Source organism: Rhinopithecus roxellana, chromosome 6 (assembly GCF_007565055.1).
Source record: "Rhinopithecus roxellana isolate Shanxi Qingling chromosome 6, ASM756505v1, whole genome shotgun sequence".
Classification (NCBI taxonomy): Eukaryota; Metazoa; Chordata; class Mammalia; order Primates; family Cercopithecidae; genus Rhinopithecus; species Rhinopithecus roxellana.
In genome coordinates this window covers 21,789,261-21,816,354 of record NC_044554.1, presented here as the reverse complement: position 1 = coordinate 21,816,354, position 27,094 = coordinate 21,789,261, and the positions used below count along the sequence as shown (strand labels likewise).

Below are 27,094 nucleotides of genomic sequence, written 5' to 3'. Positions count from 1 at the left end.
AGCACAGCTGTTCTAATGTAAATAATTATTGGTTCTTAAAAGAATTAAGACTGGCTAGGCACGGTGGCTCATGCCTGTAATCCCAGCGCGTTGCAGGCAGATCACCTGAGGTCAGGAGTTCAAGACCAGCCTTGTCAACATATGGTGAAACTCCATCTCTACTAAAAAGACAAAAAATAGCTGGGGGTGGTGGTGTGCACTTGCAGTCCCAGCTATTTGGGAGGCTAAGGCAGGAGAATTGCTTGAGCCTGAGAGGCAGAGGTTGCAGTGTGCCGAGATATTAGCAATACTTTTATTTGTCAGCCTTAAGCTTAAATTCTTAGCATTTTAGACTTCGTAGTGCAGTAGAAACTTAGTAAATATTTATTATGTACCATACATTGCTTTAAACATTTTCTATATAAGATCTTTTTTAATCCTTACAAAAAAACCTTGTGAGTTATGTGCCATTACTAGCCTAATTTTTCCAATGATGATGTAACTGTCTCACATCATCTCAGAAACAGCCACACCAGAATTAAAACCCAAGTCTAGCCCAGAACACAAGAACTTTACCCATCACTTTGCTATACCCTTACTAAATGAGAAATACTCCAAATCATGTTAATTAGTACACCCTTTCTTTCTGTGATGAGGTGTGAATTACCCTTTACAATTTCTATTTTCATTACATTACTATGCATTATTTTGCAAAAGATGCAAGCAGCTAATAAGTTACATACAAAATAAACTAGAGAGGACACCCCTTATAACCCATCCCCCACTTTCACTACCCATTTTATTATTAACAGTCCAGATGTATCTTTTCAGTAGTGTTCACTGCGTACGGTGCTCCTTGTGTGAATGCATATAGAATCAAATATTTATTTTTTTACATATACATTCAGATAACTCTATTATGACTTGCTTTTTCACTAAAGTCCTTGAGATCTTTTCATTATTTTAAAATCCTTTATTTTTAATTCAATATTTTAACTACTGCATATTTCATGGAATTGATGTACCTTAGACTGTTTAAGGAGTTCCCTTAGTTGGTAATATTTGGGTTCCTTCCATTTATTTTCTATTACTAATAATGTTTCAGTGAACATCCTTATACATACTACTTTATGTATTTTTCAGAGCATTTCCTTGTTATAGAAACCTAGACATGAATAGAGAATAGGTATTTTTCACTTTGAAAATATTTGAACAATATTTCCTGATTTGCTTTCAAAGAGTATCTATATCTACTTATATATATTTCTGTATCTATATCTGTATGTCTCTATTTCCATCCATCCATCCATCCATCCATCCATCCATCCATCCATCCATCTCTCCCAGTTTTGTCAGTATTCTAAAATTATTGTTTATCTGATTTGTAATAAAATATTTTAGTGTATTTTAATTGTTTAATTGGTTATTAGTGAGGCTGAGTTTCTTATCACTAATTTTAATCCTTTTTTTCCTGATAATTTCTAGTTCTCTGTACACTGCTCCACTTGTTTACGGTTCTCATATTGATTTTCCAAAATTTCATACTTAACCGTGAGTTAATTTAGTAATTCATCAGTTTATTCTCTTAGATTGTTATGTAGACAGTCATATGCTACATAATAAAAGTTTTTGTTCTTTTCTTTCCTGAAGCTTATCCCTTGTATTTCTTTTCTTTTCCTAGTACATTAACTGTGAGTTCTATAACAGCGTTATTGGACTAATGAGAGTGAACATTCTTCCTTTTGTGTTTAAGTGGAATATTTTAAAGATTTTTAACATTAAACATTTTTTTTCACATATCTCTATGGTAGATAATGTGTAAGTTAAAGAACTTTCTCTTTCTAACACCCTGATTTTTTAGCAAGAATAAAAATGGAATATTAATAAAAACATTTTGGGGGACATTCATTGAAATGATTAGGCCATTTTTGCCATCATCTGTTAATTTACTGGATTACATTACAAGTTGAAAATAATATAATATTAATCATAGTTGTTTATTTAGTATGTTCCAGACATTGCTCTGAATGGTTTTCTTTTTGTCTTAATTGATTTCAGTTTCTCAAACCTAGATAAAGAAGCAGACTCAGAGAGGTTATTTAAATTGTTGATGTTCGCACTTAATTTATGGAGGAACTGGGCTATTCTAAGGTGAAATATCTCTATCTTCCTAAAACAACTAGTATATATAGTTGTGATATACTATTTTTGAAAATGTCTGTCTGATTTGACTTACCAGTATTTTATATAGGATTTTGCTTATGGTCATAGGTGAAATCAGCTTATATTCTGTCTTTTTTCTTGGCCTGTTTTAGTAGTGGAATAACTTTTTACTATTTCTTGTGATGTAATGAATATACACATTAAATTTATATTCAGAAAAGTAATGTTGGTGCTACTACAAACTATCATCCATTAATATTTACTCTGAAAAAAGAGCTGTTGAAGCACTGGAGGCAGAGGAAGCCAGAGTCAGATTGACCAGTTAGCCGGAAAATGCAGTAGTCCATATACTAGATGAAAAAGTCCCTAAAAGCAGTGGCAGTGTAGAATGAAAGGAGAAAGGGGTGGCAAAGATAGTTATTCATGTAATAGAATTAACATTAATTCATTAAACATTTAATGAATTCCTACTAGGTATTAAGCATTAGTCACTCTCACTGTCTGCATGAAGCTTAAAGTTTAATGGAGAATTTGACAAAGAAATAATTACTATGTAATGCGAAACTCTTTTTGATAATTATATGTAAATTTTGATAATTGTATGTAAATCCATCCTAAAGGGATTTACAGAGAATAAACTATTAAATTTAACCTTAAAAGATGACTGGAAATTTTCTAGAAAGGCGATTTCAAGGAAGAGACATTCCCCGCAGAAAAAAATAGAAAGAGAAGTGTCTGTAAATTGGGAAAATGGAAAGTATGTGATTAGTAACATTCCCTACTCAAAATATTTCAAACTTCTTCATTTTATACAGAATGATCTAAGATGAACTTAGCTTATTCTGGAATGAGAATGATACAAGAGTCATTGTTATGTACAGCAAAAGAAAAAATATTGATAGAAAAGATTGGAAGTATAGGAGGATTAGTTTATGGAGGCTCCTTATGGAATAGTTGAAATGTAAATTACTATGACTGTGACGTATCTGGAAATTTCTGAAAAAGGAGGAAACTGATAGGCTGGAGATATTACAAATAAGTCCTTATGGCTTTATTTATTTTAATTTACTTTTTTTTGTTCAATAATAGAATTCTAGTCTCTTAGCAACTCTGGGAAATTGAGGTTAGATTAAAACATAAAATATGTGAAATAATACGTTTCTTGGAATTAATAGTCTCAAAAATTTAAAGTAAAATAAAACAGTACATGGATTTGTTTAAAGTCTAAAAATGCAGATACTCTATTTTCCTTTTCATTTAGGAATCTGCTTGTGACTTTGAATGGGAGATCAGCTATAGTGTCATTACTTTCCTGCTTCACAGAACTTAATGAGCTTTTAAAAGTAATTTTAGCAATTGGCAAAGCCATATAATGTTAAATAGTAACTTCCGTATATTTCCACACAATTTGTTTGGCTGCTTTTCTCTGAAGAATCTAAACATTTATTCTAGTCTGCCAATACTTGAATTTCATAGGGAGATACTTCTACAATCCTTTGGGTTGAAGTTTCTGCTTGCGACAAGGAGCATTCCCACAACCAAAGTAGATGCTGGCAGTTGAAGATGTAGGTAGCTGAGCAAACTGGCAGTGGTGGCAGTGCCTCTTTTAAGTATGTTGCTGGATCAAAGCTAGTGTCGGGGGACAGAGGCCAGAAATCATTACTCTCGATTACACTGAGGTTGCTAATGCGATGGCTTCACCCTCCCTGAATTTTGAAATTTTATAAGGAAACAGTGATTTTTTTTTCCTCCATATGAAACAGTTTTATGGACATTTTGTATAAAAATTCAGATATTTCAAATAGAATTTTTTTTTTGCACATAACTTTAAAAGAAACTTCATGGTCTCTGTGTCAGCTAAGATTATTTTTACCCGTATCCTCTCCATTCTACTAGTTAAGAAAAAAAGAGAAATTATTGGATTAAAAAGTCTCTGCTTTTTCAATAGAAACCTTGTTTATCACACCTTGCTAATATACCAATTTGACTACTCTCCTTGCTTCCCTCAAAGAGTCATTCATTTTTTTATTCAATTAATACTTATCTGGGCAACCATTTTATCTCAGTGCAAAGATAAGTGCTTTTGACTTCAGGTGAAAAACACTTTCTTTTGAGCTGTTTACATTCTGGAGGAAAGAGGCTGAAAACAAGTAAACAGACAAATATAATAATTGCATGGTTGTGAGTGTCTGAGGAAACAATGAGAACCTGATGTGAAGGACAGAAGGCAGGGAAAAGTGATGCATTTATGTAGTATGGTCAGGAATGTGTCTGTGAGGTGGTGACATTTGACCTGGTGCTTAAAGGAATGAGAAAAAATACAAAGGCATGGACAGAAAGAATGGTAGGGAGAGAAAACAGTGGACACTAATAGGAACAGGTTTTCTAGCCACCAAGCATACCAAAAAATGCTCCACATCACTAATCATCAGAGAAATGCAAATCAAAACCACAGTGAGATACCATCTCACAGCAGTCACAATAGATATTTAAAGTCAAAAATCAGCCAGGCATGGTGGCTCATGCCTGTAATCCTACCACTTTGGGAGGCTGAGGTGGAAAGATTGCTTGAGCCCAGGAGTTTGAGACCAGCCTGGGCAACATGATGAGGCCCTGTCACTACAAAAAAATTAAAAAACAAATACCCTGGCATTGTGGTGCATATCTGTAGTCCCAGCTACTTGGGAGGCTGAGGCAGGAGAATTGCCTGAGCCTAGAAGGTCGAGGCTGCAGTGAGCCCTTTTCATGCCACTGCACTTCAGTCTGGGTGACACAGCAAGGCCCCGTCAAAAAAAAAAAAAAATTAAATTAAAAGTTTAAAATCAGTAGATGCTGGCAGGGCTGTGGAGAAAAGGGGCCACTTATACATTATTGGTGGGAATGGTAATTAGCAGTTTGGGAAGCAGTTTGGAGATTTCTCAAAGAACTTAAAACAGAACTACCGTTCAGCCCATCTATCCCATTACTGGATATATACCCAAAGGAAAATAAATCATTCTGCCAAAGAGACAAATACACTCATATGTTCATTGCAGTGATTGTGGTGCTATTCCCAATAGCAAAGACATGGAATCAACCTAGGTGCCCATCAACAGTGGATTAGATAGAGAAATGTGGTACACACCTACCATGAAATACTTCACAGTCATATAAAAGAACGACGTATTGTCTTTTGCAGCAACATGGATGCAACTGGAGGCCATTATCCTAAGAGAATTAATGCAGGAACAGAAGTCCAAATACCACATGCTCTCATTGATATAAGTGGGAGCTGAACATTGGGTGCACATGGTTATAAAGATTGAAATAATAAACAAAGAGATTACTAGAGTTGGGATAGAGAAAGGGGGTCAAGGACTGAAAAACCACCTATTGGGTATTATGTTCACTACCTGGGTGATAGGATCATTTGTACCCTAGACTTCAGCATTACACAGTATACCCGTATAACAAACCTGTATATATACCCCGCAAATCTAGAACAAAAGTTGACATTGTATTAGAATAAAAGGAACTGCTTTTCAATGACGGTGTCAAATACTACAGACAACATAAGTTCAAGATCAAAATTTCTTTCGGTTCCCCAAAGTGAAAGTGAGTACATGGTCCTATATGTCTGTGTTGTAGCAACGAGTGTTCTAGGAGGAGAGTTGGCTTTGGTATTATTTGCCATTTGGTTCCTTTTCTCTTTTGAGGCTCTCAGTGCTAACGTTTCCCCATTCACTGGCTAAGAGAGTAGGGAGTAAAGAGGCCCCCTGTCAGAATGATAGAGAACAATGAAGACCTCATCCCAGTAGTAGCTTGAGTACCCAAAATTCTTGTCTGTCATCTAACTGTTTTCAGGAGAAAATAACTAGGAGGGTCATGCAAATTGTGCAATATAAGCTCAGGCTGTCTTCAAACCTCTCCAATTAGCCACCTATAACACTTCAGGAAAATGCGAAAGATGACTGCCTAATGTTTAGAAATAACATATAGCTCTTCAGTATTTAGAAAAATGAAACAATATTGTGTCTTTCATAGAAAGACTCAAATAAAAGCATAGGTAAAAATGTAGAGATGCACAATTATGAACTTCATTTCTCTGTATATAGCTAACCCAATGACTGCTATAAACAAAATATCATTCATTCATTGATCTGTCATTGGTCTACACCACAAAAATCAATGTTATTTGAATCCCTTACTCACACTGAAAGGATGTATTCTTGTGCAATGAAAATCAATGAACCTTACTTTCCTGAGAATAAATTGAATGCAAACAAAAATACTTTCTTCTGAATAAAAATAGTCTTATAAGAGAATTGTCGTTACACTTCCATGCAAAATAAACCACAGTAATCATATATTTCATCATATATGTGTTAAAGGTTAGGTCATTTTAGTCTAGAGGACTGAAAATTGTATACCTTAAAAGTTGCAATGAATATTTGAATAGTAGTGCATTAGATAGTGCATTGTTTACAGTTTTTGGTGGAAGGCCAATTTTTTTTAATGTGCGAAAGTAAATTTTCATTTTTTAAGGGAAACCCCACATTCTTTTTCTAAACTGTGCATTCCTTTCTAGTCTCCTTTTTCTACTGTCTTCCCCTCTTCTCCCAACTTCCAGATGTCATTGTCCCTTATTCCTTCTCTCAATCTATTTTCCTTTGGGTTCTCTGGATCTCTTTCAATTCCTTGTTTTATTTTCCCTTTTTAATCCTTATCTAGTGCCAGGTGGCTGTGTTATAAATTGAGAGAGAATTGGTCAATCAGGAATGTGTTATTTCCCCTGGGTTTCCTAGCTTTATGCCCTCCCTGAACGTCTCTACTGAAGAGGAAAGACATTGTGATGAACACAACAGAGTCTCTTGCATTAATCCTATTGTCTGCCCATTCATCCATTCATTCCATAAACTTTCCCTTCTGTCCCATCAGAAAACTGAACATAGGGAACAAGACCAGCTTGGATGGCAATTAGAAACCATTTCCCACAATCCTGACAGAGATGTTTTCTTTAGATGGAAAGTATATACACTATGTTTGAATTTATCCAAGGTGATTTCCATGTGCTTTTTGAAAAATCTAGCAGGAAGAATCTGATTGGGAGGGTCAAGAATAAGATTCTAATTTAAGCCCTGGCATTACCATAAAAGAAGTATATTATGCACTTTTTAGATAGCAGTTTTATTATAGAAATAAGAAAAACAAAATTAATTTCTCATTTTAGTGGCATTTAGCATGGTGCAGTTTGGTATCCCAGAGCAAGAAACTATATACAGAGTGGAGGTCTTTAAACAAAACTTTGTGACCATTTCTCTTAACTAGTCAGGGCTTTTACCTTTATATCCACAGGTGGACAACAATGCAGGGACTCTATATATAGGTCCTTAATCATATTGTGAACTTCTTGAGCTAGATTCACAGTTCTGAATTGATTTGCTGTATCTTTGACATTTGCTATGTTCTTGTCTCCAGTTGCAGTCCCCTAGCCAGAGCCCTGCAATCTTTCTGCCAAACTCTTTTTTTTTTTTTTTTTTTTTTTTGACACAGGTCTATATCATCCAGGCTGGAGTGCAATGACGTGATCTCTGCTCACTGCAGCCTCTGTCTCCTGGGTTCAAGCGATTCTTGTGTCTCAGCCTCCTGAGTAGCTAGTATGAGCTACCATGCCCAGCTATTCTTTTTTTTTTTTTTTTTTTTTTTTTTTTTTCGTAGAGACAGGGTTTTGCCATGTTGACTAGGCTGATCTTGAACTCCTGGCCTCAAGCAATTTGTCCACTTCAGCCTCCCAAAGTGCTGGGATTACAGGCGTGAACCCCCGAGCCCTGTCTTCGCCCAACCTTTTTGAATCATTATTCCTTTGGGCTGCTTGTTTGGTTCTTGGCTTCAGTTTTGTCCTTAGACACTGGCTATGGATCCTCCTTAGATCTATAGTCTGAAGAACCTGGCTGGAGAATCAGACCCAGTCCATCCGTAAACTCCAAGCCTAGGTCCAAGAACTTAATATGTCTAGGGCTGCCTGACCACCATCTGGTCAGAAAGTATTTATCCAAAACTTGGGTAAGATGTTTATTAATCATTACTACTTATTTTGCCCTTAATTGCTGATTCGCTTTTCTTTTAATAGAATCAAGATAAAAAGTCTCACCTTGCCCTTTACACACATGTACTTTTGTTCATTCCTTTCATTCTGGTTAAATCTAAGGATAAAGACAAACAGGCCGGGCACGGTTGCTCACGCCTGTAATCCCAGCATTTTGGGAGGTGGAGGCGGGTGGATCACGAGGTCAGGAGATCGAGACCATCCTGACTAACATGGTGAAACCCCTTGTCTACTAAAAGCCACAAAAAATTAGCCGCACGTGATGGTGGGCGCCTGTAGTCCCAGCTACTTGGGAGGTGGAGGCAGGTGAATGGCATGAACCCGGGAGGCGGAGCTTGCAGTGAGCCAAGATTGCACCACTGCGCTCCAGCCTGGGCGACAGAGTGAGACTCTATCTCAAAAAAAAAAAAAAAAAAAAAAAAAAAAAAAAAAAAAAAAAAAAAAAAAGAAAAAAAAAGACAAACAAGTAAAACTATGGTTGTCAGATGACCACATATAACTAAGTTAGCTGCATACATTATAAAAATGACTATTTTATGTGTTCTTTTGGTAGGCATTAGAAATCAAATGCCTGAGGACACTTAATTTCTTTTCTAAAATTTTTATAGCTTACACATTTCAAAGTGATAATAATCATTGAAAAATTAAGCAATATAGAAGTATATGTAAAGAGTAGGTCTTATTTTAGGGGATTGCCTGCCAATTCATAAGACAATTATACCATCATTTATTTTGCACCTAGCAGAACTTTCTGACAGTTTTGCACCTAAATAAAAAGGTTTTCAGTAGGGTAATGAATGCCCATTGAAGGAAGTATTTGGGAGAATTACCATGATAATTTTTCATGTGTAATGTAAAAAGGAGGCTTGCATTTATTAAGAACTGGACTAGAAGGCCATGATGTTTCCTTCTGCCGTTTCTAGAAGTATTTGAAAATATTATTTATTACTTGCATTAACTAGAGAAATAATCTCAGTTCAAGGTTCACTTACAGGATGTCCAAAGGTGATATAAATGCCTATGAGGTCACTATTTCCCTGATAGGATCAAGAGACATGAGAGGATAAACCAGAGCTTTGGGAAAATACATGTAGGGTAGTTGAAAAGACAGTTCTGCAGACAGCAGGAGATGCACTGAAGGGCCTTTTTTCCTCCGTTACTGCAGGTGACCTAAAACAGGTAGTGTGAATTCTAATGGATTGCATGTGCTCAAGTCCTTTTGTATTTCCTGAATAGTGATAAAGGAGTCCATTCAACCTCTCTTCTACAGAAGGAACATTTTGAGAGAGAATATAAGGGTTTTCAGGCCTGTGGGAGGCTGCTGAGTCACATATGATTCACAGATCTAGCCTCAGAAATCTTTAGACTTTAACGTTACAATACAGGGTGGTCCATTTTAAAGCTGCTTGTTGAAATCCACATTGGGATGTGCTCTAAATGGAGCACTAGGAACAGTGACAGAATGACTAATAATGAAAAAAAAAAATTAGGAGACTGCAACAATTCATTTGGAATGTTGATGTTTAATTCATGTTACTGGCTGCTTCATGATTCTTTCATATTTCATAAAGATGATGAGTTACATGGGCGTGCCATCTACAGCAGGGACCTCAAGCTAAAATACCATTCTCTTTTCACTGGGGCTTGTTAAATGCCTCCTACCTGTATCTAAGATGATTGACTATGATTCAGTTTTCAAGTCTTTGCTTCTAATTACAGAATAATTATTTGAAATATGAAAGATGGCCGGGCGCGGTGGCTCAAGCCTGTAATCCCAGCACTTTGGGAGGCCGAGACGGGCGGATCACGAGGTCAGGAGATCGAGACCATCCTGGCTAACATGGTGAAACCCCGTCTCTACTAAAAAATACAAAAAACTAGCCGGGCGAGGTGGCGGGCGCCTGTAGTCCCAGCTACTTGGGAGGCTGAGGCAGGAGAATGGCGTAAACCCGGGAGGCGGAGCTTGCAGTGAGCTGAGATCCGGCCACTGCACTCCAGCCCGGGCGACAGAGCGAGACTCCGTCTCAAAAAAAAAAAAAAAAAAAAAAAAAAGAAATATGAAAGATATAAACATCAACACAAATGAGGCATTTTATGAGATCAACTATTGTGTTTTAAAGTGTTTATTTCACATTTTATGTTAATAATTTAAATTGCAGTAACCATCTTAACATTTGCTTCCCCATAAGAGAAAATAGAGCTAACACTGTGTTTTTTTTCTTTTGTTAGTATTAGCAAGTTAAATGATATTTAAATAGAAAAATAATGTTTAAAAAACCTTCTCCAATAACTGTACATACATTAATCATGTCTTAAAGCGTGTTTTTAATTTACCGAGAGTATATGCAAGCTTCTATTGGATTTAGTTATACAAAGTGCTTTTTCTCCCTAATATTTTAATATTTTAAAAAATGTAATTGCCTAGATTTTGACCTGCTTTTCAACATATAATACATAAAAGATCATAATTATATAATATTGTTTTTTAAACATTAGCAAATGTTACATAATTTGAAACACTGAACAATTCAAATTAAAAAATAGTTGAAAGCATGACCAAGAAATTAAAAATGATTTGTTTTTCTGTATTATTTGGACATTTACATAAACTTTGCACTAATGGTTCACAGTTTTTGAAAGGGGTTATTGGATAGTGCTAAAAATTACAACTTTTTTTGCCATTTGATAAACATTATTTGTAAACACAATTCTCATTGTTATTTTTACTGCATTAATGGGGAAAAAACAAAACTGTTTTTCATTTATATTGAGCAGGTTAGGAAAGGGAGCTGTTTCTAATTCCTATCTAAGAAACAATCTTCTGTTTAGAATGTTCACTGTGCTCAGGCCAGCAGAGGGGAACATAAGGGCAATGTATATGCTGCTCAGGCAAAGAGGGTCAGAGAGAACCATGTTCTGTGAGGACAAAAAGGTTGAAAGCAATTAAAATTGCAATATATTTTCTGAGCTAGAAAGATGTTTACCATCTCATATTCAAAGGCTTCATTTCTGTTTCTCTAGAATCGTTTACTTAATGTTAAAAAAAAATGTTGAAGATGGAATAACCTGGCAATATTCTTTTCTGATGGTTTTCAGAAAGAGAGTTATTGTCTTTCTAATTTGCAAGTTAATATATTTGCATTGACAGCTTTTTGATTGTTAAATAAGCTCTGTCTTAGAACAGCTGTCAGCAGATTACACTATAGGCTATATTTAAAAGAAGTGCCACATGAGTCAATTTGGGTCCTGGTTTTATATTCATGCATTTGTTCGTATATCTGAACCTACATCATAAAAACAATGAAGGCCAGCTGACATAGTCATATTTTCTATGCGTATTGAAGGACTTAATGTTGCTTTTAGAATATTTTATGTTTATAAACATATCACGGCTGCCTCTACACCTAACCTGCTACTGTATGTGAAGTCTGTGTGCATGTTATAAATAATATCAGAATCAATTGCTGTGGACCTAATGCATAACACTGAGGATGTCATGTTATGTTAATGAAAGTAGTACAACTTCTGGTTGTAAGTAAAGTAAATGGTGCTTGTTTAATTTGAAAATGCTGATGAAAACTTAAACATTTAAAGTGAGGAAAAATTATAGCATTGACGGAATAATTATTAATATGTATGTATTTCCACTGAGATGTCTTAAGGAAGAACATACTTAGATATTCTTGTTTTTAAATCTTTATTTTCTAACTATAACAGCCTTTTTTCTTGCCATGTAAAGAAAGACTTATGCAAATGTTATTTTCTCACTTTCTGTCAATGAAACAGACTTTGAACCTAGGGCTATGACAGTCTGTAAACTAGAAAACAGGAGGTATCTCCAAGTTCTGATGAGAGGAGAGTTGAGGGCTACTATCTGGTGGTTTAACAATGAAAACCAAACCATGAATCAGACCATGGCATCAGTTAGCATTTATTAATGGAGTTATACGTTATTGACGTCTCAGGGCAAACTGCTCTGCCACTTACTAATTTTGTGTCCTTTGGTAAGTAGCTTAACCTCTCTGTGCCTCAGTTTCCTCATCTGTAAAGTAGGACTAATAACAGTATCTACCTCAATAGATTTTTGTGAATATTAAAGAGTATGTTCACATAACATGTTTAGAACCGTTCCTGACATATAGGTGCTCAGTAGATATTACCTGTTGTTTTTTAAGTAGCTCTGTATGCTCAGAACTGTGCTAGATAGTCTCAGAACACGATAAGCTATGGCCCATCCATTCAAGGAAAGTAAATATTATTGGAGAAATAACACTAATATAAAACAGTATGTCTAGACGTGTAACATTTTGTAGGACAGGCTGTACATATTTTAGATACTTAGAGAAAAGAAAAAAATATGAGAGTTTGAGGACTTGAATTGGCCAGAGGAGTGACCTTAAGCCCAGACTTGGGTGATTTTCAGGAGATGAAGATGATTAGAGAGGTGATTTCAGTTTAGTAGAAAACATATTTAAAGAGCATGACAAAACTGATGTATTTGTAAAACCGTTCAACAGGCTGGACTGGAGATACTTACCTATATGGGGAAGTGGATTCGCCATTTAGGTTAGAATCCAAACATAATAAGCATTTGAGGTTTTTATAGTATTGGAAATATTAAGAATGCTCAGCTAAACATTCCTAGAAGTAAAGAAAATAAGGAAATTTTTACCATGACATTAAATGTCATGGTAATTAAATAATTAAATACATGCTTGAAATAGGCTAAAGTAAATTTTGTGAACAATTTGCAATGACTGAGAAAAATCACAGATAAAACAATAAAGGGAAAGATCTTCAATAAAATGAATGGAGATTTTGTAATGAGCAATTAGAATTTTAGCTCATTTGGTTCATAGAAACACCAGCAGCAGATTGTGTGGCCATGTGGGACACCTCGGCTGGCATCAGGCTACCCGGGACTATGCTAGAGGCTGTAACTAATTGTGATGTGGAAGGATAAAAAACAAAGCCCTCAAGGCTTCAAGGAACAAATCGCATGTATGAGAACCCTCCCCCCAGCTAATCCATGGAAATACGTTACTATCAACCCCAAAGTATAATTTTTATTTGTTGTCTTGGAAGCTGGAAGCAAATTGCTGCAGCTGAGGAAGAAAATAAAGAAAAGATGAAAAAAAATACTTGGATAAAACAAAAATCAATCCAAGATAGTGGAAAAGAAGATTTCATGAAAATAAATTTAGATCTCGTGAAAAGAAGACCTTATAAACAAAAGTAGATCTCAGGGCCTTTGAGAGCTATGAGTATGAAATTTGTAATGTGGATTAACTACACACGACACATGCGCGCACACACACGAGCAGGAAAAAACAAAAACAAAACAAAACAAAACAAAAAAACAGAAAATGAAGGCAGAGAAACATGAACAGCTTAGGAATCAGAGTTTAGTGATAGTCTTTTCTCCTACTCTCAAGTACTTTACCTTTCCACTGATTAGCATGAGCACATCCTTTTCTGCATTTCTTACAGGATTACTCTAGTCAAAAAATGGAATACTAAAGCATTTCACAAGTTGAAACAGCTTTCTAAAAACAGAGCAGCAGTGTTATTGAAAATGGTTTAAATTGAGTATAATTTCAGGAACTAACTACCGTTCCTGGCATGACACCCATCTCACAAACAATCTTATGATTTAATGTAGATAACAAGCACTCCCTTTATACCAAAAAAAAAAAAAAAATTAATTGTATACTTATCTATGTTATAAGAAATGCATATTTAGCAAAATTTCATGTCTAGGTTATCTAAATCTTTGGCTTACTTATGTTATTTTTACCCAACTACAGGAACACTGTGGGTGGTTTATTATATAACAAAAATAGGAACAGTTTGGCATTGGTAGAGTATTTATAGCAAGTGGAACACTAGACTTTTGAAATATATGATCTTATTACTTCAGATTTATGATAAGCTATTTATGCATCAACACAATTGAAGTGGCCAGTTTGTTAGATTTTTTGATATTTAAATTTTTTCCCAGCTCCAAAGGGCATAACTATGTCTCTTATTTGCTCAGGTTAAAAATAAATGATTTCTTAAAAATAGTGGCAAAAAGCAGAGAATTGCTTTAGGATAGGGCTCCAAGTGGTACAGACATCTCACTTTTCCACTACCCCTCCTATAAATCCCTTACTGTAACAAGCCCTCTTCCTTTCCATTTTCTCCATGGTGTAGTTCCCATTCCCTCTTTGTCACTGTGATAATTGCTAGTGGAATAAATTGAGAAGCGCATGAAAAAAAAGATCTGTGTCGATATTCTCTCCTTACAAATTGGAGTAGGTTTACACACATTATTCTTTTTTCCAGAAGACTTAGGCACATCAAATATAGGAAGGAAAGACAGTTAATCTTGGATAGGGCCTGTTATAACAATTCTTAGCTATCATTCTGGCTGCATTGCTCCAACCAGGCAAATTCTCTCTTTAGCTTAGGATTTAAAACAATTAGATAACTATGCAGACTTGACACTTTATACTCAACTGTTATACTTTTACAGTAGATTACACAAAGTGTAATTTGTGTTTTTCTGAATTTGTTGTTTTGCATATGCACACAAAATGAAATGGATTACCGTATTTTTTTCATTTTGAAAATAAAGAGTTTTCTGAATGTACTGCACTACTCTTTTGAAAGCCACATTACAGACAAATCCAACCTCAAAAGGAGCAATATTAATTGAATGGCAAGTTTTTTATCTCAAACTTAATGAAAATCTGCATATTTTACATGTTTGCTTTTAGAATTTGGGCTGTTTCTGTACAATAAAGTGAAGTAGAGGATATAAAAGATTTTTAAAATTATTCAATAAAAGATTTGCGTCAATTTTAAGAGATATTTTAGTGGCTGCTTCAAATGTTATTGAATTTGTGAACACCTAACCTTGTACTGCTAGTCAACTCTGTAATGAGTTATTGTAGGGACAGAGAAGGATTATAAGACTTTTTTTCTATGACAATTAATACACACAAAATATTTGGAATTTTAAGGCATACATTCTAGAGATTTAATAATTTCTTTAAAGTATTAAGTCTACATTTTGATAATCTGCTACTTGTTGAAAAATGGATGCTGTTTACAGATGCATGGGTCCAGCAGTTCATTTTTTTTCTGATGTGGATTATGGAGAGAAGATATGCATTAAGGCATTAAATAAAGATACCTATTTTTAAAAAATGGTAGTGCAATTGCATTTCATTTCAATTTACTTTCCTATTCAATAAATACTTATGTATCTACTATATTCAAAGCACTGTCATAAAAACTTTGGAAATGCATTGATAAATGAGAATAAATGTATATTCATCTAATTATGAAAGTATAAGGAAGTAAGTGCACAGCACAATTAAAGGACTTTTGAAGTTGCGTGGAGAGACAAGAATATTTTAATTTGGGAATTTGTGAAAGGTGATATTAGAATATTAGTGTGATTTATCCATTCTCGATGGAAGTGGGATATTAATTCCAGGTAGAGGTTATATAAAGTGCAAAGGCAGAATGTGGAAAAGGACAGTCAGCATGCATGGAAATGTGTGAGGTTGGTTGGATTAAAAGGTCTTTGAAAATAAAAAGCTAGCGGGCTGTGTAGCTTATCTTTTCTAAATTTTCTTCATCTCTTAATTTTTCTCATCAGTGAAAGATGAACACTACTTTTTATGATGACTAAATGAGAGAATACATATTAAACACTTTAGCATAGAGATGGTATAAAATAAGGTCTCAATGCACTTAGATCTGTGTTGGAAAAATGCTGAGATACTATTATTAAACAAAGGACTGGAGGAGGGATAAGATGAAGAAATTGATGGTATGGAGTCTGATGACTGGGGAGATGATTTTCCAACAAGGAGAAGGGACATAGAGGGTTTATAGTATGGGGAGGGAAGCTATTGATTTCAATATTGTACATATTTGAAAGGAATGGTGGGACATCTAGATGAAATGATCAAATGGTAGTTAAGGTAGAACTGGAGCTCAGATTTAGATATTATATATGGAAATTTTGAAGAAGTAGAAATAAAGAGAAGTAAGGAAGCAGAATGGCACAGAAAATCAAAGACAGATGCTGAGAAATGACCAATTTGGCTTTGGGAAAATGTGAAGGAGTCAGATGATAATAATATAAAAGAAGAGAGACCAGGGAATAGGGTCATAGGAGCCATAGGAACACGGGTTTCAAGAGGGCAGTGGAGCAGTGGTGAACATTGGGTAGGAAAAGGATAAGAAATAGTTCTGTTGCAAATGTACCTTGACTGCATAGGGAAACTCTGGAGCTTCTCCTCGTTTTCTTTCACAAGTACCATCCATTGTTCTTTCTCTTCTGACTAGCTATCATGTTCAAGTCCTGCCTTTATAACACTGAAACCTCTTTTACTATCGGAGACTTGAAGCCAGGGAATATACATTTCTAACAAGCAGTGTTAAATGTGTTCTTGCCACTGCATATTTGAAAAATTCCAAGTATTTTCTCATGGAAACAATGTACCTATTAGTCAAGGTCTATTATACCTGTACAACCAGATATACATGAGTTGTCATGCACTTTCTTGAGCTAGCCAAAGATTGCATATATTTTTATCTAAGAGAACGATTTTCAAACTATTAAACTTTCATAGAGCAATTTGATTTCACAATAATTTTAGGATTTTGTTCTTTTAAAAATGCTTGTGTCAGGTGATTTAAAGTGTGGTGTGTATATTCAGCCCTCCTTATTTAGTCTCTGCAGTATATTCATAAGTTATCAGGCAAAAAATGCAAAAAATAAAAATTTGAAATCTGGTAATTTGGTATTTTCACAGTTTCTTATAAATATTATGATAAAATTCTTGGTTGCATAGAAAAAGGGTTAAGGAGATAAGCGTTTATGCAAATATTAAAAACATTTTAGCAAATATTTCAGTAGTCCTTGTTAATTTAGAATGTGTGGAGATCTTGAAATTGTCAGGACCATCAACTCGCCTTTCCTTGTCTTTCTTTCTCACCTGCTGGTATCTGCCCCACATTTATCTGAATGCCTTTTCCCCCTGAACTTGCTCTCCTCAGACTATGCTAGTAAGAATTTCACACAGTCATACTGATTAATACCAGTGGAAACTGATGACCTCCGGTATAATGCCAAGTCCTTAAATACTCTCTAGCTATTCTTTTTAAGCCTCCAATTTTTCTTTTCAGCTATCTACCTTAATACCTACTTCTTGTCCCTTAACAGATAACTGGTCCTCCTTCATTACAAACGCAATAGAGAACAGTAGGTAAAACTGTCTCAACTTTTGTTCTAGTTACTCCAGTTATTTCAATTTACCCCAAATCTACATTCTCTTTCCATTTTCCACAGAAGAAGTATCCTGTCTTCCTCCCATGGATTAAATTTCTCTTTGGTTCTACTTATTTCTTAATTCATCTCTCACTTCCACATTCTCACGTTGGAATAGAGGGGTAAACTAGAAAAAATATCTGGAACTTTTTAAAGGACAGTTGTAGGGGAGAAAAGATTTCTTACCTATTGCAAGATTCACAGCTGAGATCTCCTATAACATAAAAGACAGATAACAAGAGAAAAGCATATGAATTAAGTTTTATGTGACACAGGAACCTTCAGAAAATGACCCAAAAACCTATGGAAAACTGTATGTTTTTATGGACAGTACTGCAGAAGTATGATTAGAAGGTGAAAGGGTATGATCTACTAATAAACTAGGGGAACTTAGCAAGACTTGTTTATTCAGTACTTCTTGGAGTCTCTGTGTGATGTTCCTTCCCTTTGGGTATAGGGCAGGACACTTGCCACAATGAGAGTCTTCAGGGGAGAAGGGAGGGAGGTCAGACAGTGACCTTCTTAGGCTTTATTGTCTGCTTCATGGGAGAAGGTCAGAAAGACCTCCCTGCTTTTGCTGTTTTCTTAAACGCCAAGGTGCCCTATTTGGGGGTGGCATTTCCTGTACCCCATCATTGTCAATAAATTACATGTTCTCTCCTGAATCTTTGATATTTTCTTCTCTACTTGCCTTTCTCTTTTTGCATAGAAATAGGCTCACTTCTGTTCTATTAAAAACCAAAAAGAACACTGATTCCTCATTCTCCATGTTTCATTCTCCTGAAAGATAAGGTGGGATAAATTTTTCACCTTATTTGATGACTGTATACTTCTTTCTTCTCTTTGTAAACTTCTCCCTGCTTTGGCTCTTGCGATACCATTGTTCTTGGATTCCGTGTTCTAGTTACTACTCAGGTTCCTCTGTTTGTTTTTTAAATGTACCTTGCCAGACTTGTAACTACTGTTTATTTCCTTCCTTTTGCTGTTCATTCTACTTTGGGAGTTATACATTGATCTTAATTTCTATGGAGATTTCTCTTTCAAGAGCTCTAAACCCATGCCATTCAATTACCTAGTGTATATTTATACTTGAGTCTCCCCCAAACACCTCTAATTGAACCAATAAAAATGAACCTGTCAATGTCCCTTTAAACTGTTATTTCTCCTATACTTACTTTCTATACCACAATTTCCCATCATCCTCTACCTGAGAAACTCCCTGAATCATCCCACTTTCTTCCTGTCATTCATTTTCTATACCCAACAGTGCATGAAATCTTATTGTCCATCCTTCAGAATTTCTGTTGCGCTAGTTGCTTCTACTTGGCCTCCCCTTCTTTTTCCTTTATCCCTTGCACCACCACTAAATTAGTCTGAGTCCATCTCATTTCTTACCTCACAACTAGACTTTCTGTTTGTGATTTCTGTTCTCCCTGTAAACTACCATCCACTCAGTGTCAGGGAAATGATTTAATCATGTTTATATACATTTACGTGATCTTTTTACTCTCTGACTTCTCATTTTCTAGTATCTCTCCATTATTTTGAGAATATAATCTAAATGTTTCAGAATCGTATTTAAGACCCTTGGCCTGACCCATCACTCTTCCCTATCTCTCCTGCCCTCATTCCATACCTTTTGCTGAACCAAGCTTGGACTCGGTCGTTTGAATCTCTTGAAGTTACTGAACATGTTGTTTTACATTCTCTCCGCCTTCGTTGTTACTTCCCTCTCTGCTCAATTTTGACAAGTTCCACTTGTCTTTCAAATATGACTTCAAGTAGCTACTACTCCAGAAAGCCTCTTCTATCAACCTCCTCATACCACTACTTACTAAGCATTGACTCTCTTGTGCTTCCTCAAACATTTCCTACTATGTTCTTCTTGTTGTTTTCTCTCTCCCTCCCAGACCCAATTTTAAACACAGCCTGCATTTCCATCTTTTAGTATCTTTTCCAGCAGTTACTAGTACTTGTTGAATGGATTGACAAAGAACAACAATGAATTCTTCCTAGTGGAGTGCTATGTTAGTTGCTTATTACATGAAAAAGCTGTATCCTCTGTAATTCCCCCCAAATTTTATAGTGTCTTCTGTATAAATTTAATAAAATAGTGCTTAGTGATTACATATTTGTGCTTGACAATTTACCAAGAAAGAGAAAGACTGATAAAAATTTTTGCTCATGTGAGTGTTTTCACTTGAGTAATTTTTTACTTTCATGATGAATGGGGCCTTTCCTTATTTTCTATTTTTTATAACCTTTTAATTCCAGGTTGAAAGCCTGAGTGCCTAAGTATTTCAGAAAACCAGGTTAACACCTCATATTTATAAAAAATAATCCTTGTTCCTATAAAGTATTCCTAACAGCTTGTCAGTGGGGTAGGGAAGACTGGATGGGTTTTGAATTGCTTTTCAGCCAAAGCAGGTTCACCTCAATGAACATTGGTAGTGACAGTGCACTTGTGACAAGTTAGAATGCATGTTTTGCATCAGTTTAGTATAAATCAGAATTCAGGGATGAGTTAAATTCACTTCTTTACATATGTATTCTTTGCCTCTCAGTTTCGAGCTAAAGGGATGTATAACATTCTTACTATTTGTCAGTGTTGGAAATTATATTTGAGAAGAGATGACTCATTTTCTCTAGATTCTAGTTCTTGTTCAGCACCTGCTTAGAGAAATGAGATAGTCTCATCTAAATTAGGAAATTATTGTATCAATGGTTTTTGCGCCTACCTGTACCCTACTGTAATTTTTGTATTTAATATAAAAATGGGGCACAACTGTATTTACTAAGAGTATTTACTTATAATATTTTTCAAATATAGGCACCAGCAAATAAGTAGCACTAGTTAAAATATTATTATAGCAATTTTTCTCTATTTTATGCCTTACTCTCTTTTGTTTTTTGTTTCTTGATATTCATTTACCTTTTTCTATCCTGTTCATACAGCATGATTCAATAAATATTCTTCCTTATTTTCGTATGTGCTAAAGTATTCCTAGTTTTAATGCATTTCACTTAGTAACTAGTTTGTTTCGTGTGTCAGTCAAGCCTCTGTGTTTTCGTCTAAGGCATTTCATCCTTTTCTATAACTGACTTTCCATTTTTTTCTTCCTCTTATCTGCTCATCATTCTTTAAATGCTCTCTTCCATGTCATTTAAATCTCTTTTCCATGTCATACTTTTATACGATATTTATTTTGTTATATTTAAATTTATCTGAAAAAAATATTTATACTACTTGTATTTATATTTAAAAAATTATATTTATACTACTGGAATTCTTCCCTAAGGAAGAGAAGACGTACACAGTTAAATCTCCATGATTGAAATTATACATAGATATCTAGAGAAGAGTTCAAATTCAAATATAAATCATCTAGCATTCTTAGTAGCTTACTAATGTTTCTTTGTACTTGCCTTGGCAAAAAGGAATACACACTTTAGGTCTACAACCTGAGGAAGAATAAGTGAAATATATGGAGGAATACAAATTAAATGATTTTAATATGAATGGGGAAGATTTTGTGGTTCTATTTGGTAATATCTCTAATACCAGGAAAAAGTGATATAGAACATGGATTTAGGGTCTTCTAAAATATCCTGACATCCATAGCTCATATTTTAAGATGTCCATTGCATAATGATCATCTAAGATGTGCATTGTGTACCTGAAAAAGATTTGAACTTAAATCCTTCAATCATAATTGTAATGATCAAAACTACTGCTTTAAAATTTGGATCTAGTAATTCCAGTAATTACTTGGATCCAGTAATTCCAAATCTAATTGGATCTAGTAATTCCAAATCTAAGAGCCTAGCTAAGGAAATATTCTTTTTTTTTTTTTTATTTTATTTTTATTTTTATTTTTTTTGAGACGGGTCTCGCTCTGTCGCCCAGGCTGGAGAGCAGTGGCATGATCTGGGCTCACTGCAAGCTCCACCTCCCGGATTCATGCCATTCTCCTGCCTCAGCCTCCCGAGTAGTTGGGACTACAGGTGCCCGGCCACAACGCCTGTCTAATTTTTTGTATTTTTAGTAGAGACAGGGTTTCACCGTGTTAGGCAGGATGGTCTCGATCTCCTGACCTTGTGATCCACCCACCTCAGCCTCCCAAAATGCTAGGATTACAGGCGTAAGCCACCATGCCCAGGCTGGAAGTAAAATATTCTTAAGCTTCATGCTCTAAGATATTCGTGGTAGTGTAGTATGTAGTGGTTAAAAGCTGATGATATCTTAAATTTCCCTTTAAAAAGGAGGATGGTCAAGTATATTATGGAATATAGAGATAATGGAATATTAAGTGGCCATTAAAAATAAAATGTTTGCAAAATGTTTGTAATGCCATGGGAAAGTACATATCGTATGACATAAAGCTGAAAGATATATGAATTTTATATAACATACTTTCAACTATGTGAAGGAATTTTAAAAGACTAGAAGGGAATGCATCAAATTGTTGAATGAATGTTCTACCTGGCTGGTGGAATTATTCTTGCATTTTACAAATGTCTGCATTTAGTGTAATCTTACTGTTATATTCAGAAGACTTGTAAGCTAAAAGATAAAGTTTGGAGTTTAGCATGTTTAATAGCTAGTTAATGGAATTTTAATACAAAATAAGCAAATCGTTTACTCTCATTGGACAAGACATCAATGTCATTTTCCTCTTTTGATTTGGAGGCATTTCAGCATCCTGAAAGCCTGCACACTAAAGATTCAGTGCTTTTGCAATTTAAAGCTGGAGTGGAAGGGTGGACATAGCCGGTACTAAGAGGGAGAATAATTTAAGGGCATTTTAATGAATTATCTGCAGCATGGATATAAAATATCAGCGTGTGACTTTTACTTGCCAGAGATCTGATAGAACATAATCTTTTCTGATTTCTGCAGTATCAAATCATGGGTGGATAAGATGCAAGAAGACCTTGTCACACTGGCAAAAACAGCAAGTGGAGTCAATCAGCTTGTTGATGTGAGTAAAATCCACTGAAGAGATTTCTTAATCTTTTCATTACTTCAAATGCAGTTTTATCTTCTAGGAAACTGTATCTCTACATTACAAATGGGATGTGATTTCTCATGTGGGTCTGGTGGTGAAATTCTGAGAGAAACCTTTGGTACTGCTAGTTACTGTGAACAAGAAATGCCATCCTTAAAAACTAAGGAAACTTTCTCAGTACACTTTGCAGTTGATACGTAGGTTTCACTTAAATGAGTCTGCGTGTCATGTATGCTCTCCGTAAATTTAAATAGGGAAGTCATGTACTTACTATTATAATGTTTCCATTCTTCAGAATATATTTAATAATCCCTCATACAGTGGTGACTTGAACTCCTGTGATGGATTCTTTTGAATATCCTCAGTGAAAACATATCTTCATTCTTTGAGGGTAAAAATTATTTGAAAAGGGTTTACAGGCATGTCTAGAGATTAGAGTTAGTCATTGAGATCAGTAATAACGGTTTTGGTGCAAGATAAGGGGACTCTATAAAAGATGATTTTTCTTGTGACTTATTAATTGGCTATGAAAGTCACTCTAAAACGATGTTTGAGTGACAGCAGTATATAAATATTTGTATGGCATCTTAACTAGATTATTTTCCATGGGTAAGAGCATTTACATGTATAGGTTCTGTAAGATTTATTAAAAATTAAATGTCACTTTTTAAGGGCCTCACTACTTTCATTTCAATGTAAATAATACATATGAAAGTATTCTCATCTTGTGTTGTTAGTGATGAAATGAGGCCTTTTATTTTCCAAAAATGTGATGAGTCAACGAGATAAAGTGGTATAAAAGCAGCTTGATGTATCATATATGACCATTTATCATGCAAATATGTATGAGAAAATGGAATGTGTGGTTACTTCATGTATTAATAGAAATTCTTAAGGAAACCACATACATACTTCAAAAAATTATACCAGAATCTCCTTATAAAACAACTCTAGAGTGTATTGAACAAACCTAAGTGTCTGTGAGATAAGAGGAATATGTTTGGAAATGAAAGGTGTTCCCTGCGAATAACAATGATCAGATTTAATTCTAGTCAGTGTATTATGTTGAGCAGGTAATATGTCCCAGACACTGTGCAGGCTGCCAAGGATAAACAAAGAAACAGTATTCCTCTCCTCAGAGAACTGACACTCTGTTGATAAAAAACAAATCTCGATTACTGATGGTGCAAAGAAACTTGAAAGTTACTGTGTGCCGATGCTTGGGATCTGTAGTGATTCACTGTGGGAAACTATATTAGAATATGAAAGTGTGTAGGTAGTAAATGAGCCTCTATGAAAGTCGTGGAGTTTATGGAAGCACCACCAAATCTTCTTTGTTAATTTTCATTTGGACACTATTTAAATTGAGAGCAAAGATTTTATTTAATCATAATGAGAAAATAAAGAAATTACAGGTTCTGGTGAGAAGTTACATGACTGTCTTTATCAACAGGTGGAGATTAAAAATGAGATGCTCTTGGGAGCATCTCCCTTACTCTGTGAGTGCTTCCCCAGCCTCAAAAAACAACTTGCTTGGCTGGCCTCATTGTTCCTTTTGGTGTTAATATGTGAAACTTTTCTTTCTGAATCTGCTTTTTTGCAATGACTCATTAACCAAAAAGAAGTCTAACTGGTTTCTATTATGCTTTATGAAGAATAGATTACTAAGAAGAGTATAGCTATTGATGAATGAATCAATGACTCTGTCTGAATTAACATAACAAAATAGAATGGAAAAGATGAAAGAAAATCTCTCTGATTTTCTGTTTATGGGATACATACCTCATTACGGTGACAGAAAAATTCCAAATTAGTGAATAATATGTTAGGTAACTGGGGTGGTGGGAGGAGTGTTAGAGCAGAATTCATTATTGGAAAAAGAATTTAAGTACTATGGCACACAAAGAGTGTCATCTTACACAGACAAATGATTCCATATTGCCTCATTCCTTTTGAGGAAGAATGTCAGAGTTTAGAGTGAACTTTGAGCTGAGATTGGGGGTGTTGGATACATGGTGAGGGCCAGAAGTTGAATAAACACAGGAGTTTAGCAGGGCTTCAGGTTGAAATTTAATATTGTAGAAATGAAGGTTCTTCAAATTACAAATTACATTCATTTTTTTACTGACTTCACAGGGTACAATTAGCTTTTTACGTGAAGGCCAAGAACCAACACAGGTACCATAGCTAAAGTAATATATTTTTTTGTGATTGTACCACTGTACTCCAACCTGGGCTTCAGAGTGAGACCCTGTCTCAAAAATAAAATAAAATAGTAATATAGCTTTGCAATTTTGTGAAAATTGCTTTATTGTATCCTAAAATAGTAGCCCACAGAAAGTTGCTAATATTATTGAATACATTCAGTGCTTCAACTTTACAAATGTGAGATTTTTCCCAGGTTACCTGCCTGTCTTCTGTTAAAGATCAAGAGTGAATAGGGTTGCTTAGGACTATTGTCCCTGATGCATTAGACTTTTCAGATGTCTTTTATTAGATTATTCCATTACTGAACCATTTGGAGAATACGTATGTCCATCAGTTGTATATGCTCATCTACAAGGTGGGTAAAATAATTGAGGGAAGGTTAAAATTTTGTTTTAGGTTACACAACTATTAAATAGAATGCAACTCTGAAATTTGAAACACTTTCTTGTATGCTTTAGAATATATGTTAATAGCATTTTTTGTCCTTACTTGTACCTTGAAAAAATAAGCAGATCCCCATGTAAACAAGGTCAGTATATCTGATTATGCTAATGCTCTTTTCATAAAAGATATAAATTATAAGAAACCAAAGCTCTGCAAGCAACAATTACCTACTCATGATATTTCCATTTGATTTTTTTTTCAAAAAGAAAAGAGTGGAGGGAAATTTTAACATGTAATATACATTCATAATTTAAAACCTCCCATTTCTGTTGATACCACAGGAGTGGTTTGTATATCCATTGAGATAATTGCTAAGAATGATACAGAAAGTAAATTTTCACTGATTATTTTTCTTTATGGTCTTCTAATTGAAGAAAACACATAATATTTCAAATGGAGTATTATAGCATATCCCTCTGAAAAATCCCTAAGGCTATTTTACCTTGGTTCTGCCAATTGCCAGCTTCAGGATCTAGCCAAGATATTTAATCTCATGGAGTTGTTGGGATTAATGATACAATCCATATAAATTATTTATTGACATATACTGAGAGCTCAACAAATGTCATTCATTTTTCGTATTACTTGGTGACGTTGGGGTACAGGCTAGGCCAGTATGACAAAGGTACAGGCTAAACATGTATTTTTCTGTCACATAGCAGTTGAGAGGTAAGCTGTTGAGGGCTGGCAGGGTGACTCTGCCATCCTTAGCGTGTGGCTTCCATGCCTGGATACAAAATTATTCTTCCAGTTTCTTTTATTTCCCAGTTGTCATGTAAAGGGAAAGAGATTTGGAGAGAAGATATCCAGTCATTTAAGAGTAAGACGTTTTGCTCACATTCCAGTGGTTAGAATTTAGTCACATCTAACTCAAAATGTGTCAAAGAAGTGGAGGCTCAAGGATCTAGAACTAGATGTACCATATGACCCAGCCATCCCACTACTGGGTATATAACCAAAGGATTATAAATTATTCTACTACAAAGACACATGTACACGTATGTTTATTGCGGCACTATTCACAATAGCAAAGACTTGGAATCAACCCAAATGTCCATCTGTGACAGACTGGATTAAGAAAATGTGGCACATATACACCATGGAATACTATGCAGCCATAAAAAAGGATGAGTTTGCGTCCTTTGTAGGGACATGGATGCAGCTGGAAACCATCATTCTTAGCAAACTATCACAAGAACAGAAAACCAAACACCGCATGTTCTCACTCATAGGTGGGAACTGAACAATGAGATCACTTGGACTCGGGAAGGGGAACATCACGCACTGGGGCCTATCATGGGGAGGGGGGAGGGGGGAGGAGGGAGGGATTGCATTGGGGAGTTATACCTGATATAAATGATGAATTGATGGGTGCTGACGAGTTGATGGGTGCGGCACACCAACATGGCATAAGTATACATATGTAACAAACCTGCACGTTATGCACATGTACCCTAGAACTTAAAGTATAATAAAAAAGAAAATAATAATAATAATAATTAAAAAAAAAAAAAAAAGAAGTGGAGGCTTTTACTGAGCAGCCGTGTGCCCCACTAAAATTCTGTCACAATGGAAGGGGACAGAACCAATAGTGGAGGAAAAGAGCAGTCTTCACTTGTATGTATTATTATCTGAATATATAAAAAGGTATTAAAGCTATATTAATAGAGATAGAAGCTGTATTTACACATTTAAAACATTATAGACAGAAAAATAGGAAAACAATCCCCAAATTTAGAAAAATATATATGTATTTTTAATAATCTGAATTACAGAATATTTTGGAATTTATTATTTCTAAACACACACACACACACACACACACTCCTTTAGCTACTGCACTGGCAAATGGCAAGGCTGATCATCACATATTTA

The 27,094-nt window shown here is 35.1% G+C and overlaps 1 protein-coding gene across 4 annotated transcripts in view; it reads left to right on the top strand.

The window, feature by feature from the left end:
- CACNA2D1 (calcium voltage-gated channel auxiliary subunit alpha2delta 1) overlaps positions 1 to 27,094 on the top strand; it is a 517,017-nt gene that overhangs the window by 71,145 nt on the left and 418,778 nt on the right. For all 4 annotated transcript variants that reach the window (XR_004058100.1, XM_010387918.2, XM_030933213.1 and 1 more), the window contains exon 2: positions 22,459 to 22,540. Coding sequence is in view for 3 of the 4 variants with exons in the window: in XM_010387918.2 (XP_010386220.1) it covers positions 22,459 to 22,540 (82 nt within the window). In the remaining variant the exon portion in view is untranslated. The remainder of the gene's footprint in view (positions 1 to 22,458; positions 22,541 to 27,094) is intronic.